The following is a 17825-nucleotide window of genomic DNA, read 5'->3' as shown; positions in this document are numbered from 1 at the left end:
GCTGGGTCTTAGTGCTCGTCTCTTACTGGTATAATCAACATCTGTGCACACGTGTACTGTTTACTATAACACTGTGACCACGTGTGTGTGTAAAACATATTTTATTTTGTATTTGTAAGTGCGTGTGTACAGCGCGCATGTACTGTGCATGCGTGTAAAGCAAAAGAAAGTCTCATTAGACAGGTTAAAGATCTATTTTCTCCCTCTTTGTCATTATCTGTGTGTGCATCGTAATTTGACACCATGCCCCTTCACACAAACACTCTCGCCTTTACACCTCCCACCCCTTTTCGGGTTCAGACACACACACTCTCTGCTAAGTGCAGGTTAATTTGTTTGTTTATTTTACTTTACAGCAGTGGGTTATATGCGTTTAAGTCTTTCCGTTAATGTGTGTGTGTGTGTGTGTGTGTGTGTGTGTGTCTGTGTTTGTGTAAAATTCAAATAAGAGAGAAGAAAGGTTTACTGTGTAAGATGAGAAGGGGGAGGCTGATTCCTCCTCTTACTTCACAGAAACACACACGGCGCCTGCGCGCATGAATGGAAACACTTATCTTATTTTTACTTTTTTTAAAGGTAAAGTGCAGGTTAATTTATTTTATTTTTACTTTATATTTTGTATTAATTATTTTTATGAATAATTGTTTTTGAGCTGTGGAATAAATAATTAAAATTTCTGTTATTTCTTATGGGAATATTTGCTTTCATTTACGAGTGTTTTGGAATACGAGCCCGCTTCCATGCTTGTAATCCAAGGTTCCACGGTAATTCATTTTAAATATTTTTAAGCTTCACTCTGTATGTTTCAGCTTGTCCAACCTGCAACGATTTCCATGGCCTGGTGCAAAAAATCATGGAGCTGCAGGACATTTTGGCCAAAACATCTGGAAAGGTATCTGTAATTTTTTTACTAGACTAAGTATCCAAGGTGACTTAGTGGTTAGCACTGTTGCCTTGCATGTCCAGGGTCTGGGTTCAATTCCTGCTTGGAACCTGAAATGCATGGAGCTTTCATGTTCACGTAGTTTTTTACGTAGCAGTTTAAATCATAATTGCAATGTCTGTCAAAATAATCGCAGTGTGATCAATCTCTCATTTACTCATCTTCAATACCACTCCTATCTCAGGAGACTTGGGGCACAAGGGTGAGATAGGATGCCAATTCAATTTAAAGTACACACATACAGACACATGACCACACGCTCATTCACACACTACGGCCTATTTGGGAACGCCAATTAATCAAATCTACATGTCTTTGCAAACTCCGAACCCTCGCCCCTAGAGCAATGCGACAGTGCTAACCACTGGGTTCGAACCACTACGGACGCTGGGACAATATTAGCTATAGGATGCTGTTTCTTTAAAGTAAGAATTGCTTTTATGGTTGATGACGGAACAGCTAGGACTATTTGGAGATGGGATAATGAACACAATGTTTCAAACACAATATGTACTTTATACCAAATCGATGGCCTGAGCTGGACTCAGTAAGAGCACTGTGTCCTTTCTACTGGACCACTAGAGAAAATGCTGACGATGCTAGTAAATGCGTGCACATAATGAGCACCATAAAGACATACGGGACAACAGCAATTTACATTGGAAAGCAGCCAAAAAGGTTGCTTCTGATTAAGGTGTCTGGGATCTTTTCTGTGAAAGCGGATGTGATACTGTGCAAACACCATACAGTATTACTGAAGAGTAATTTAGGAGCTAAAACGCCCTAAATATTTCTGGAAGAAAACAAAACACTTAGAGGTGCGTGACATTGGATACACACGCCGTGTGTGGGATGCTGTTGCATCCGTTCCCAATCCCTGATCAGATTTCTAAACCCTGTTAGAAACCTACAGGAGAACGGATCTTGTGTGATTAATTGTTAATTGCTCATCCATGGTTCTTACTCGGCTTTACAGATTTAAAGCCTCGTAAAGCTTTTTCTTATTTTCGATTAAATTACATAGACTGAATCATTTCTTAAAGCATTCCTCAGAAATACATAACGTACATGCATATATGTTTATTTTTTTAGAATGCTCCTTTCCCCCACGTGGTGTTCCCTTCATCCGTACAAATTCACCATGAGTCTAAAATCTTTAAACCTGGTTCAAACATGTGGGCGGCTATTTGATGCAGTGACACTCTCCTCTTCTCTGCTCTTCTCATGTAACATTGTTGTGTATGATCGCAGCTCGCCCGTGCAGAAGAAAGAATGAAGACGCTGGACGGATGTTACTGTGAGAGGACCTGCACACTTAACGGCGAGATCTATAGAGACGAAGATGTCTGGATAGACGGATGCAAGAACTGCACATGTTTGGTATGTTCATTTTTTATTTTTTTTATTCTTATTATTATGGTTCCTAAAAATATATATAAAAAACGCATATGCTATTTTAGCCTCTGAAGCAATGCAGAAGGTTAGCACAGTTTATGCTAACAGAAGTGGCTTTGTTTTCACCTTTCGCACTCTGTAGAACGGCAGCGTTGAGTGCGAGAGCATCTTCTGTCCTGCACCTCAGTGTTCTCCGGATACAGCGCCAGCCTACATCCCTGGAGCGTGCTGTAAAGAGTGTCAGCGTGAGTACACACACACACACACACACACACACACACACATGCACACACAGTAACTCACAGTGACTGTGCTAAAACTGGATGGAAGCTGTTAGATGCTGATGAAATACTTTTTGGGAGCCTGTGTTAGAGCATAGACAGTTCAGGAGAGACGTGTACTGCATTTAGAAATTCTATTTTTTTTCAAATATATATACACTTTCACCCACCAAGGTTAGGCATCTTTCTCATAACCAGGCACACACAAAATGGCAGGTGTGTGTGTCCCGTGTTTATTCAATGTATGCAAAAAATGAATTGAACTTGATACACCATTTCACTCATCCGAGTTTGCTACCGAGCTCTCCCGACGTCTCCCGATTCAAAATTGAGTCATTGCAGTCGGTACCAATTTGCTCTATTTTTTCAAGCGTAGCGACCCCACATTGAGCCCTTAATGTTTAAATTTAATTCATAAAAACATAAAACGACTTTACAGTAAAATTTGACACAAGGCAATAACTAAATACAGTATTAGCGCCCTTGTACCTCCAGCGTCCGGGTTTAATATCCCGGTCAGGCTTGATTCCCGACTCTGTGTGCTTGGTGGGTTTCCTCCGTGTGGTCCGGTTTTCTCCCACAGTCCGAAGATATGCAGGTTAGGCTAATTGGCGTTCCCAAATTAGTCGTTGTGTGTGAATGAGTAACGAATTGCATCTGTGTAAATTAGGAAGCAAATTCGGCTCAGTGGAATAGCGGGTGCGGTATTGCACAACATAACAAGCTGCTGGTGAACAGATACAGTGTTCTAGAGAGTTTTTGTTTACGACATGCTGACTGATATTCTTGTTCAAGACGTTTGAATGTATGAATTCTAAAAACCTCTCTCTCTTCAGACCTACAAAGAGGTCTGTGCGTCCTGATTTTCATAATTTTCTACTTGAGAGGATGTTGTTAAAGAGAAACTAACAGAGCTTGTCCGTGTGTTCAACTCCTGCACTCTCTAGTGCACAGAGACAAGCAGAACATTTTGGTCTTAGCTTCATTCGCCGTATTTGGAGGAAGAAGAATGATGAGTATCATCCCAATAATACCATACCTTGAGTGAAGCATGGGGCTGGATGCATCATGCTCTGGGGGTGTTTTTCTGCACAGGGGACAGGACGACTGCACTGTATTAAGGAGAGGATGAACGCGGCCATGTATTATGACATATTGGGCAAAAACCTCCTTCCCTCAGTCAGAGCATTAAAGATGGGTCGTGGCTGGGTCTTCCAACATGACAATGACCTAAAGCACACAACCAGGAAAACCAAGGAGTTACCAAGGAGCCATAATTACCCTGGGGTAGACTCCAGTTTTTCTACGAGCCTGGACAGGATAAGCGGTATAGTAAATGAATGAACAATTTAAATGCAAAATGAGATGTATCTGTTTCGGCAGTTTTAAGCAAGTAGCTGTTAGAAAATATTTTATTCATTGGATTTGAGTCTTGGGCTGTTAAAAAGTGGAAATGCCAACATTTTAAAGATTCATTAATTAAAGATGAATTAATTATGATACTATCTTCAACCCTTTTTTATGCAGTTCAGTTTCCTTCATTCTTCACTCGCTTGTCTTATTTCATCTCTTTCTCTCTCTGTACTCAGTCTAAACCACAGTCCATTAAATTTACATCCAAGTTAGCTTCGCTGCCATCACACAGAGAACGCACCACATCCTCCAGTAAGGCACATGCAATCATTCAACAGCAATGTGGAACTGAGCAGCGACATGTTTCAGTAAACAAAGTTAATGACTCTTTGATTAACGACTAAATCTGCTACTTAATCTAAAATGCTGATCAGGTCTCTCTGTGGTTGTGTGTGTGTCTCTAGCTGTATGTGTTTTCAGGGGAAGGGTGTATGTGGAAGGGGAACGGAAGAGCGTGCGAGACTCTGCAGGAAACTGTCTGCTCTATGAGTGCAGGGTAAGCAGGAGCCACATAAAATATTGACATTACCGTTAGCCTGATTCAGAGCAACCTTACGATAAAAATCAGTTAGTCTTTGATACAAAGGTATCAAAGGCCAGGCTTTCCAACGTGACTCACGCAGTCCTATCATGGCTCCGGTGTACTGAAAAAACCTTCTACCTTGAAGGTAGTGAAACACTTGGAAAAGTGCGTTAGTGTATCAGGGGATTATATAGAGAAATAAAGAGAGTTTTTACTCTCATAACTGTGTTCTGTTATTCTGCACAATCAAATGGGTTGTTTACTCTGAACACCCCTCATAGATGTAATTAATCGTTATGTTTAAGAATAGTCTACTGAAAGAGTGATTTTCTGTGTGATTTATCTCATGACCGAAAGCTAATACCAGTTTAAGGCTCTTTGCAAGTAAGAAGTTTATTCTTCTCATATTTTATTTCTGTATGTGGGTGTGTGTGTGGGTATGTGGACGTGTGTGTATGTGTGGGCGGGCAGGACCGTAAGATGCGAAGAGTTGAAAGCAACGCTTGTCCAGAGCTCAACTGCCCTGAGTCAGAGCAAATAACCCTCACAGATCGCTGCTGCAAAGTGTGTCAAGGTAAGGCAAACACACAACCACACAAGGCACCTACTGGACAAGGAAAAGACATACAGCTGTATTAGTATCCCCTTAATTTGGAGCAGCTTGTTTAGGGTCTTCGACTTTCAGACTCTAGATTAATTATTAATCTTTAATATAACTAGATCACAATGCATTAATAGAATAAATATCGGCACATCTCCAAATCTAGATTGTTTGTTCAGATTTTAATCAGTGCTCCGCCCCAACTGTGGTTAGGCTTAGGGTTTGGTCTAGCCCCGCCCTGCATGCTAAAAATGTAGCCCCGTCCTGCTTCTCAAGTTAGAGTCAGGGGATTCTCAAAATGGTTACAGTTAACTTGTTGTTCCTTATCCTCTTTTTCTTTTTAAAAATAAATTATGAAACATTTAAGAATTAAGATGTTACTTGCTTTGTCATCTATACAGTGCCCTCTGCTGCTGTGGAGCAACCACACTTGGCATTTTCTTGAAGTCATTCTTTACTAATGTACAGTACTTACTCACAGCAAAGAACTGTATGTTCAGTGTTATGGATGTCACCAGTGACTATTAGCCTTCAGGACACCTCTATTATTATTATTATTATTATTATTATTATATTTTTCAAAGCACAAAAAAATCAGTTTGCACAGATAGACCAAATGGGCTACATAATCCTTTCTTTCCTATGACACTTAAGGACCCACTGATTTAAAAAAAAAAAAAAATTATCCTATTTGATTGCCTGCACCTCCACGAAAGCTATATCAAAAGGTTCCACAAGGTCTATTGAGAACAATGGTATCGGCCTCAAGAGACCAATTAACAATAAACACCATTTTCGAGTTATGAGGATCTGTTCCCATGAGGATGTTGAAGGCTTTGAAAAACTCTACTACTTTGGTAAAAATAATGATGATGATAATGATAAAAAATTATGAAAAGATTATGATTCTTATGGCCCTGAAATCCCTGCAAAAATTATTCCATAGGCTATAATAGGTTTTGTAGAGTGGACACACACTAAAAACCTAACATCCCACAAGTTTAAAGCCTAATTACTTCAAAGATCATGTTGGGTTACCTAAAAAAAAATCCTGCCTGAAGATGTTGAATATCTTGCTACCTACGTGTCATTTCCTCTCACAGTGAGTGTCAGGCTTGGATTGAGTTGCTGAATAGATGTGAACAAGACATAAGATTAATGAAATTTGTCATAATGTCTGTGATGCTCCTACACTATTCTTGTTTACAATTAGATTGAAATCTTTAACACAATATTTAAATGCAATAAACTCTCTCTCTCTCTCTCTCTCTTGATCTATCTCTATTTGAATTCAGTTTACATATTCTGGTTCAAATACATGCACAGTTACACTTGAAAAACTGTAACTGTCCCCAACATACGAACAAGTTCCATTCAAGAGCTCGTTCATAAGTCCAGTTTGTTTGTAAGTCCAACAAACATTGTCTAGGTATTAGGATGCTAACACAATTGCTTATACTGTACACAATATAATACAGTAGAGTGTTTTTTAGAATTGTGCTGATGGTTGAATGATTCATGAACTTGCGCAAAAATTTTTGTATGTAGAGGACATACTGTATTTCCATTCAGTAAAGATGGTAAATTTATGAACTGGATATAATAGAAAATGTCTATAAATAAGCTTTTTATACACACAATAGGGGTTTTGCGATTGTGTGTACATTCTAAGACGATTCCTTAGATAAACAGCCATTCACTTGGCTTTTTTACAGAATATTACACACATGACATGCAGTCATTTTATGTAAAAGTTTTTGAGGTGAAATAAATGGAAATGATGGGTGAGATACAGTTCTATATGACAAACAACAGTTCTCACTGAAAAATACATTTAAAATAAAGAAAATGTAACAACAAAAATTTTAATAATTACTAATAAATGTATGGCATTTAATAAATTATTATTTAAAATATGTAAAATATTATCATTTTTGACTTTTTTGTATTTACTTATATCTGTTTGTGCTTACTTTGTTTTTGACCAAAATAAATACTGTACATATAGTTTAGTACATGGAAATGGTCCCCCCCCCCCTCTTTTTCACTTTCTTTCTCTGACTTTTTTTTAAAAATTAGTTCCTGTTTAAGATTGCTACCTCAGCTCATTATCCACATAAACATTAGGCATAGTAAGTGTTTACACGTTCATATCTTTGACACCTCCAAGCTACTTTTAGAACACATAGACAGTCCCCTACACACACACACACACACACACACACACACACACACACACACACACACACTTTTAAGTGGTGCTTCTACTCTTTCTCTGGCAGGACATGATTTCTGCGCGGATGGTTACAGCAGCAGCTGTGTGGAGAACTCGGAGTGTGTGAATCTGGAGGCAGGAGCCTGCTGCAGCTGTAAAGACGGCTACCGGGCAGTGAGGGATGACAGTGCGTACTGCCAAGGTACTTAATGCCTCGCTCAGGAAATGAGCAAACCTACCATAGCAGATGCTTAACACCAGACACTTTCTAAGCACATTAAAAAAATATATATCTTTTTAATTAAAATCTGTTGAAAATGTCTTATAAGAACATACCCTGAAGGCCATAACAATTAAACTATTTACATTAAAACCAACAAGGTTTTGGGTTCCCCTTGTGCTATTTTGTGATATCTGATGCTACAAGACATCTGGGGCATCCTTTGTGGGTTGTGGGGTTGGACCTTAGTGGATTTGTCCAGCACATCCCATACTGTAGGTGCATAATCAGATTTGGATCTGAAGAGTTTGGCCTTGGGCTGTTTGCCTGAGTTTGCACCTGGCTGTTTTTAGGCTGTATTTTTTGGTCTCTACAGCCCTGGTTGCCCATGATCATGTCACCAGTTGGTGTATAGTTGGTTATTTTACCTGTCAATGGGGTTTATGTTATGGCGTATGTACAGACCAATAAATATCACTCACTCACTTGTCTATACCACTTAATCCTGTATTCAGGGGCACGGGGGGCCTGGAGCCTAACTTAGGAGACTTGGGGTACATCCTGGACAGGGTGCCAATCCATCGGAGGGAACACAAACACACACATACAGTACAGTACACACACACTCACATTTACTACGGGCAATTTGGGAGCGACAGTTAGCCTAATTGCATGTCTTTGGACTGTGGGAGGAAACCAGAGTACTTGGAGGAAACCACCAAGCACAGGTAGAACATGCAAACTCTGTGCACACAAAGGCAGGAATCGAACCCGCACCCTAGAGGTGCAAGGCGACCGTGCTAACCACTACACCACCATGCCGTCCCAATAAACATCACATCAATAAAAAACACATGCTTGAATACAGATGTGTGATTGTGTGTGTGTGCATGATAGATTAAGTACATGTATTTTGAGCACTCATACTCACAACCCAGCATGCAGCAAGTTAATTAGCTATGTATTAAACGTGTGCGTGGACATCGGGATGAATACACACACCTACATCTGAGACGAACGCTTCCTTCAGCCTGTGCCTTCGAGCTGTAGATTATTACTGTCCTTAATTATTAAGGAGCTCTGTGGCATTATTATGCACTAACCAGGTAATTTAAAGTAATCATTTGCTTATACAGCCAGCCACTAATAAGCCAACAGTATTACTGTATATATATATATATATATATATATATATATACACACACACTGTACTCTAGCATGAATTAAAAAGCAGATCTTGAAAATTAATATGAAAAAATATATTTAAATATAATATAACATAACTCTAATTAAATCTTATGTGTGGGAATGTTGATGCTCTGCTCATACTGTTTTCTTTTTTTGGTGGCGGCTGGTTGCAGATATTGATGAGTGTGCAGAGGGGAAACACTACTGCAGGGAGAACACCGTGTGTTTGAACACGCCAGGGTCATTCATGTGTGTGTGTAACGACGGCTATATCCGGATAGATGACTATTCCTGCACTGGTGAGTTAAAGCCGATTTTGCTTTATAATTTTTCCATGAGAGTGTGTGTAATGTATGGATGTACAGTTGGATTGTTTGTTTGCTCGTTTGTTTGTTTGTTTTTCCAATTATCGGACACTTTCTCCATAGGATCAAAAACTTCTCCTTGAAAACCTAGGGTCATTGTGCTTAAAGTTTTCGCAGTAAGCATGGCGTTCTGTACGGCTGCTCTTTAACTGCACCAAGACATAAAGTCTTATTTTGTATTATCTCATTAGCTCCACTGATTAATTTTTTTTTTTAATCTGATCATCCACACAATCTCAGCCTTGTGGTGAATACGAGGCTATTGCAACGCTCTGTTTTTAATATACGTTGCCCCAAATGGATTCGGTTGAATAAATCAAATGATGAAAAAGGCAGTGAAATTAAATCCTATTATTAACACAAGACTGAACGCTAAATTGCTCTGTGCCCTTTCTGATGCCGCACCGACGAGGGCAGCGTGTAACTAATTTCAGCGAGCGTTAGCATTAAGATTGTTTATTATATTGTTCATAAAAGAAGTGCATCATTAGCGCTTCCAATTATTTATATGCGCAAGTGCCCCGAGAGAACGGTATCCATTACTCTTCTGTGATATTATGATAATCCGCAGTGGAGAAAGAAGTTTTTTTTCAATGTTAAAAACCGGATTAATGATTAAAGGAGTATTATCTGCAATTATGCCAGCAGTAGGGGGAATGGATCTTTGGGAACATGGATAGACAGTAATATAAAACAAAAAAAAAAGAGCTTACAAAGCATTTGTGCTTTATTGCTGGATTATAAGAAAAAGACGCTTAAGTGCTGTATTACTGTACAGTAGGTGTGGGGAGTGAACATTTATGTAACAACGTCATTTTTAAAAAAAAAATGTTTCTTCAACTGAACCTAAAAAGTTAAATTGGCAGATTTGGAATTAAATCTGACATTGTATACAAAAGCTTGCAAAATGTGTAGACATTTTGGGACTACATTAGTCATTATCACTCTGGCACATACTGTACCCATCACTGTGCCACACACACCCACACACTCACCTATACAACTATTAATATACAATATATGGACACAATTAATTGGCCAAATCTGTTAATTATTGAATTTACAGTAAGTGTTTCAATCAGGCCCCTTAACCCCACTGAGGTGAATCTTGATGCTTCAGCATACCGTGGACAATGCTACAGTATACTTTTAACTTTGTGTCCTCTTCCAACATGACTGTGCCCCAGTGCACAAAGCAAGCACTATAAAGTCATGGTTTGATGAGTTCGGTGTGGAAGAACTTGACTGGCCCGCATAGAGAGCCCTGAGTTCCTGACCTCATAAATGTTCGACAGAATGATTGGGTAAGAATTCCCACAAAAACACTCCAAAATCTTGTGGAGGGCCTTCCAAGAAGCGTGAAAGCTGTTATAGCTGCAAAAGGAGGACTAACTCCAAATTAAAGTACATGTATTTGGATACAATGTCATTGCAGGTTTGGTCAAATACTTTTGTCTATGAAGTGGTTCTATGTAGAGAACTTAGGGGACAAGGCAGGATACATCCTGGATGGGGTGCCAACCAACCCATTGCAGGCCACAACACAAGCACACATACCCCCCCCCCCCCCCCCACCTCCATTATGCACTCTGGGCAATTTGGAAGCACCAATCAGTCTACACCAAATGTCTTTAGACCCAGAGAAAACAGCAGCAAGTGAACAGAGAACACCACACAGGATCGGACAGGGTTAAACACACTAGGCCACCATGCTGCTTACACACACCACCACCACCAAGATAAAATTCTCCCTCCACAATATAATTTCTGAAACGAGAAAAGAACATGGAAATACTAATTGGAAATTGACAGTGAAATCATAATTATACTTCACAGTGTCTATATTAGGGCAAACGTGTCCTTAACTGATGTGCGGATAGTTTGGCATTTACGACCACAGCGACTGATAATAACAGCCTTCCTTGCAAGTCGATTAAGTGCTTTGCTGTTTTAATTGCTATCTTGCGGATGGCTCCAGTTTACTGCTTTCATGTAACTCTGTCTTTTGTGCGTTTTTTAAAGTTGTAATCAGTGAATTTTTGAAGTAAGACTTTATGAAGACCATTGGTATCATTTTGACTTTTGCTATCATATAATTAGTTTTTTTTTTTTTTTAAGTTGAAAGTATCAAATGTTTTTAATAACAACTCATGGTGCAATGAAGTGGAGCTCTGAAAGTCAATCAGGACCATTTAGCTTGTGGTTTGAAACGCTCTGTAGCTCAGTGGTACAATGAAGCCAAGATCCATAGGGTTTTTTTAATGCGTGCTATATTTTTTGCGATAATTAATTCCCTCAATACAAAATGTTATTACATGAAGTAAACATCACGATTACTCACCATAAGTTTGTGTTGTGTTTATAATATTATGTTGCATTATTAATGTTTAAGTGCGTAGAAAGTATGCAGGTCTTTAGTCAGTTATACTGTACCTATTTAAGAACTCAGCAGTGTCTCCCACACATAGAGAATAGTGGGCAGGCTGCCCACGTCCACTATCTTGACAAAAGAATTTTGCCAAACCTGCAGTGACATTGGATCCAAATACATAAACTCCAATTTGGAGTTGGTCCCCTTTTGCAGCTATAACAGATTTTATAACAGATAGCCATAAGATTTCGGAGTGTTTCTGTGGGAATTCATACCCATTCATTCTGTAGAACATTTATGAGGTCAGGCACTGATGTTGGACGAGAAGGTCTGGCTCACAATCTCCATTCCCCAAACCACTGCCACAAATTTGGAAGCATAGCCAGTGGTCAAAATAAATAAATAAATAAATAAATAAATTCAAGGGGATGGTGTGTGGTCAAGTATTTTGGGGCTGTAACTAACCATACAAAATGATTGTGAAATATGTAAAAATTTAATGAACAGTTTTATTAACAAATATAAGCTTAATTAAATCAAGTTGGAACCATTAAAAAACAAAACACATGAGTTTAAACATGCAATTGTCAAAGACAAAATTTCCATAATCCTTTCCATGGCTTTAATCTGGGGAAAATTATTGAAGTAAAATAAAAATCTACATAAACATTAGTAACTAAATAATTTAATAGTATTGTAGTTTATATGACTTCAGTATGCACCAGACTCCCTCCCTCTCTCTCTCTCTCTTTCTCTCTCTTTTTCTCTCTCTCTCACACACACACACACACACACACACACGTGCACACATCATTAAATTACTATTATGGCATTTAAAAATCACTTTTGACCCTTTTGCACCCAAGCCTGTAGGTGAAGCCACAAAGTAATGATAAAACAAATCCTTTTTTTTTTTTGTCTTTTATAATCCTTAAAGCTGGCAGTCATTTAGAAAACGTCCGTGTTAAACTGAATTCTTCTTTTTCATCGCGTCTCCACTGAGAGGATTTGTGTGTATGTATCATACCTTAAGCATAGCATTGTCCAAGATGTCTTGGTGGGCTGAAGCATCCAGATTGCACTTCACTGGGGATGAAATAAGGAATTTTGACTTTTTTTCCCATTTGATTTCTAGCTAATTCTATGAGCTGCTTTTTCAATTGATTTCATTTAAGTTCAAGCCATTTATTATATTCTAGGATTACAGAACTAGTTTCATATTGCTGTATAAGATTATGGTAAATTAAATATAGGATTGTAAAGGCTATGTCTAATCTTTTGTACTTATTTTAAACCATAACAAAAATTATTCTTTAAGCAGATATATGATTATGAATATTTTTCAAATACATGCTACAAAAATATTCCCGTATCAAGCTTGTAAGCAAAAAAAAAGGATCTAGATATAGGTTTATTAATATTTTATTGTAATCTTATTATAAAAAATACTAGATAGATTTGACTATATTTAATATACAGTATGTTTACTTGCTAATATGTCATATATCAGTGTATCCATGTAACATGCTTGGACATCCACCTGTGCAGCTTTATAGGTATAGCTTTATGTCTCTTCAACCTGTATATACATTTTTACTCATTTTGTTATAACATTTAGTGACTTTTTTGACTTGTTAATAGACCTCAGTGCATTTCATGATGCATTAATATTAATGAGAATCATTTCCCTGTAGCTGAGCCCTGAGAAATGACTGCTCTAAACTCTCTCTCAAGACTTTGCTTTCCAACTTGGCACTCTACACCCTTGAGCAACCTCTAGGCTCTTTTTTCCTAAATAATAATGAGCTCAGGAGACAGATGATTTATTCTTTAGTGGGCAAAGAGGTTGCATGCAGATTTCATTTAGTGGACAAAGATGCGTGTATAGGTGAGCAAGATAGAGTACTTCTTAAAGTTATGTGGCGTCTGTGTCTATTTTCAGAGCATAACGAGTGTTTAAGTGGACTACACAGCTGCGATGAGAACGCACTCTGCTTTAATACAGTGGGAGGACACAGCTGCACCTGCAAGCCAGGGTACCTGGGTAATGGCACCGTCTGTAGAGGTGAGTGAGCTAGCAACGGTTTGAATAATGCACACATTTCCTGTTGAGACATCTGTAAAAAACGAAATTAAAATAAGACCATTAATAGATTTATCTGTTACGTCAGTGGTAATCATTTCTAAGCTCAAGTCTTAGGATGAGCAGGGTTTGATGGGAGTCAGGTTTTAGCTCTTGATTACTTACAGTAACTCCTAGCTGCTCGATCGCGCATTCAAGTGAGCACCATGACGTGATGTGCTTTTAATAGCGAAATAATCAAATACCGTATGGTCTGATACTCTTGCCACGCTGAAGTGCTTTCTGAACAATGTTCCAGGGCTTTGTGGAACATCTGTGAAACAGTTTCTCGCATCACTTACATTAGACCAGCTATAAACAGTCGTTCCCTCAGGATTTGTGCTTTTTTCTTTCCGTCTTTCTCTTGAAGCTAATGAGATGAAAAAATTATGCTTTTTGTGTTACTGTGAAACTGAAAAAGCACAAAGTCTACTGGTACTGTATTTCCTGCTTTGGAAAACTTAAGGAAAGAATGAGTCAATAAATAAGTGGGGAAAACTATACCAGGTCCAGATACTTTAGGGCAGGAGTACTGAATTAAAATGTAAAAGGTCCAGTATAAATAAATCTAATAATATTTATTTTCGATTTTCAGTAACTACGTTAAATGTGAGCAGTTTAAACTATGACAGCCTTATATATTTCCTTGTACTTGTATGGAATTTAATCAACAATCTTTAATCCATCTTTAGTGCATCTTCATTCAGCTGTAAATGAGTGTGATAGGAGTCTGGTTGCTCTGTCATACCGGGCTCTGAGTTTAGGTATTTAAGAATGTAACATAATGTGCAGTCAGTTGGGGTATTTAACTTGCCCTTACCTTGGACTGCTGTGGTTTTGCAGTGTTTGCTTAAACAACCTGTCTTTTGTTCCACAGTGGCGCTTATTCACATTACCGTTTTTTCTTATCGACATGGTTTCATATGAGACAAACTGGTTATAAACTTCCCGCAGGAAGAATAAACATATATTGAGCCTAATAAAACATAGATTGATTTGTTAATTCATCTTTGAAGGTTTAGTTTTAATAGGGTACTTTCCTTTTTTTGGAGTACGCCAAGCTGTCGCACTTTTCTTCCGAGTACTTAGGGTAAACTCTCCTGTTGATTGGCTCTGTTGAGTGACGCATAGGGTCTGGACAGGACTGTGCGTCATTTCGCGATGTCCGCTTTAGGATCAGTTTGGTGTTTTGGTTTTGGTTTTAATTTTCCCTTTGTTGGTAACAGTCAGTGCAGATCAGATCAGAGTTCTTCCAATTTCTATCCTGATAATAGGCTGAGGTTAAAGTGCACAAGTACCTAATAGTCTGATGAGAATGCCAATATTAATCAATCAATCAATCAATCAATCAATGTTGGAAATACACAACAATTGTTATCATTGTGATGTTGTAAATCTCAAAACTATTCTTAAGTATTTTTAAAACAAAAACACCTATTTTTATAAAATTGTTTGTTCCTGATTATGTGTGTGTGTGTTGCTTTTTGTTGCTACAGCACAGTGTGATGGATTATGCCATAACGGAGGCTCCTGTGTGGCTCCAGACATATGCGTCTGCCAACAAGGCTTCACTGGGAAGAAATGTGAAACAGGTACGAGTGTGTGACCAACTGCTAGGCTGAACTCCTGTCACATAGCTGTGATGAGATGTGCAGGAGACTCTAAAGCTGATTAGAACATCAATAAGCATTATGAATGCAACAAAATGGTGGCATTGCATGATAATGGACACAGTTAAGAGGTAGAATTTGACACATAATGCATGGAGTGTGCATTCTGGGGGAGCAGAATGAGGTACTGTAGAAGTTCTGTTATTTTGTTATTCTGATCTTACTGATCTCTGTTATCCTGTAGGAAGTTTTTATTAAGGGAAAATTATAGCATTTAGTCCTTGTGGAGGTAAAACGTTCAAACAATCTACAGTAAATATGGTGGTTTAGTGCTTAGCACTGTCACATTACACCTCCAGGGTCCGGGTTCGAATCCCGCAATCGGGTCTGTGTGCATGGAGCTTGAATGGAGGTCCTGCCACGGTTGTAGAAATTGGGACAAATACAACGCCCCCATTGACCTCCACTGTCCCTAGATGGACTACAGAGGTTCCTAGATGGATGGATGGAATTTAAATATACAGAAGCAGAGATTCTAAAAACATTACACCAACATTACAATAAGAATAGATTTATTTGCTGTTCAGTTTGGATTGTTTTCTCACTGCACTAATTAAATTACAGTAGCTAAAAAGAAAAGGACAAAAGGCTTAAAATTCATTGACCAGCAAACCAACAATGGATAAAAGTGAACAGATTTCTGTCAATTGTACGCAGATCATAAAAATCGCCCGAGTACCAAAAAAAAAAAGAAATAACAAGTGCACGTGATGCAGAAAATGTTATAAACTTGTTAGTTTGACTGGGAGATCAGCGTACTGAGTCACCACACGGAGAAGGTCTCTGTAAAGGCTGCTTGTTTTGGTCTGGAGTCAAATTGCTGTGTCTGATTGCTTATCTGCACAAACGCAATAAAGTAAAGGCGAAAATGCATAAGGGTTTTGAATCAAAGGTCCCTATTGCTGTGTACTGTGTCTAAATGAAACCTTAGAAATATAGGCATTTAATGTCTGAACAAAAATATCCACAAGTTTGTGATAGCGAGTAAATAAATTAGTCTTATGAGAGAGATGCCTGATTTTTATGAAACTTCAGTCTTAGACTACTTAGCCTCATTTACTAAATAAGATTGTGTTCAGTGCAATCTCATTGTGACTGTAATGATTAGTAACATTTAATAAAAATTTTTTTTAAAAGTGCAAGTCACTTCAGAAACATTATTGTGTGTGCAAAATAAGTGAGATAGAGGCAGCACGGTGGCATAATGGTTAGCACTGTGACCTTGCACCTCCAGGGTCAGGAGTTTAATTCCTGTGCATGGAGTTGGCATGTTCTCTCCATGCTTGGCGGGGCTGCATGCTCCGTTTTTCTCCCACAGTACAAAGATATGCAGATTAGGTTAATTGGTGTTCCCGATTGCTTGTAACATGTATGTGTGTACCCTGTAATGGATTTGCATGGTGTATAGCGTGTACCCCGCTTGTGCCCAGTGTCTCCTGCGATAGGCTTCCGGCCCCCTGAGACCCTGTACAGGATAAGTGGTATAGAAGATGAGTGAATGAATAATAAAATGGTGAAATGTAAGAGCTGGACTAAAATTTGTCAATCTGTTCTCTACCACGCGTAGGTTGTTATTCATATGTAAGAACTTGACTTAAAAGAATAAAAAATGGCACAAGGCAGGTGAGCTACGGCAGCGGCAGGTGAGTAATGTTGGTGTGAAAAGGACGCAGCAATTTCAGGTTTGCTGGTAACAAGTCCGCAATAAAGGTCACGGGGAGTAATCACAGTTCGGTGGCAGCAGCAGCAGCAGGCCGGAGGCAAAATCAAGGAGCCGATGTGGCTGTCGCAGTCAGGTGGTGTTGGCAGCAGGCCGGAATTGGCAGCAGCGGTGGCAAATCTGAAATTTAAAGCATAGGAGTTTTAACGAAGTCTTTATGTTTATGAGTTATGATTGTGGCCGAGGTGGATTGAAGCCCACTGCAGTCATTCTCCTGAACATTTAGCGAGTGAAACGCTTGATCCTTAAAAAATCAACCAATTACCAATCACCAACTCGTGGGAGAGACGCATCTGTCTGTACACAAAGTACAGTAAAAACACAAACAAAACTTATTTACATAAACTGTAGTGCATACCACATTTCTTTAAACAGTGTTTTCCTGGTTATCCTATGATACCCTGTGATTATTGAGACTGGGGACTCTAAATGAACTTCTCCTCTGCAGCCAAGGTAAATTTTGGTCTTGCATTGTCCTTATGAGAGCCAGTTTCATCACCGTGCCTACTATTAAAATAATAACCGGTTGTTGTTGCTGTCGTTGTTCTGTAATTACCTAATGTCCTATGTGTTATTTCTCTATTAGTCTCCAAATCTCCAGTATTGTGCTACGATGTAGAAACATTGATATAGAAGGTGTGAGCAAACTGTTGTCTGGTACTGTATACACAGACACACACACACATACCCACACAATCCCACAGATATTTATAGTAATACTGAAAGCAAATGGCCAGCTGGAGCTTTCACATCAGGATTGATTAGCCAGTCAGCAGGAGGCTTTTGCAGTGCTACTCA

General features: G+C 38.7%; 1 protein-coding gene across 1 annotated transcript in view; it reads left to right on the top strand.

The window, feature by feature from the left end:
• nell2b (neural EGFL like 2b) overlaps positions 1-17825 on the top strand; it is an 81917-nt gene that overhangs the window by 28116 nt on the left and 35976 nt on the right. The window contains exons 7-15 of the mRNA XM_053508934.1: positions 810-892; positions 2195-2323; positions 2481-2583; positions 4437-4528; positions 5027-5129; positions 7439-7573; positions 8953-9078; positions 13458-13580; positions 15134-15229. Coding sequence (XP_053364909.1) covers positions 810-892; positions 2195-2323; positions 2481-2583; positions 4437-4528; positions 5027-5129; positions 7439-7573; positions 8953-9078; positions 13458-13580; positions 15134-15229 — 990 coding nt within the window. The remainder of the gene's footprint in view (positions 1-809; positions 893-2194; positions 2324-2480; positions 2584-4436; positions 4529-5026; positions 5130-7438; positions 7574-8952; positions 9079-13457; positions 13581-15133; positions 15230-17825) is intronic.

Source organism: Clarias gariepinus, chromosome 12, assembly GCF_024256425.1.
Source record: "Clarias gariepinus isolate MV-2021 ecotype Netherlands chromosome 12, CGAR_prim_01v2, whole genome shotgun sequence".
NCBI lineage: Eukaryota > Metazoa > Chordata > Actinopteri > Siluriformes > Clariidae > Clarias > Clarias gariepinus.
This window is presented reverse-complemented; position numbering and strand designations above follow the sequence as displayed.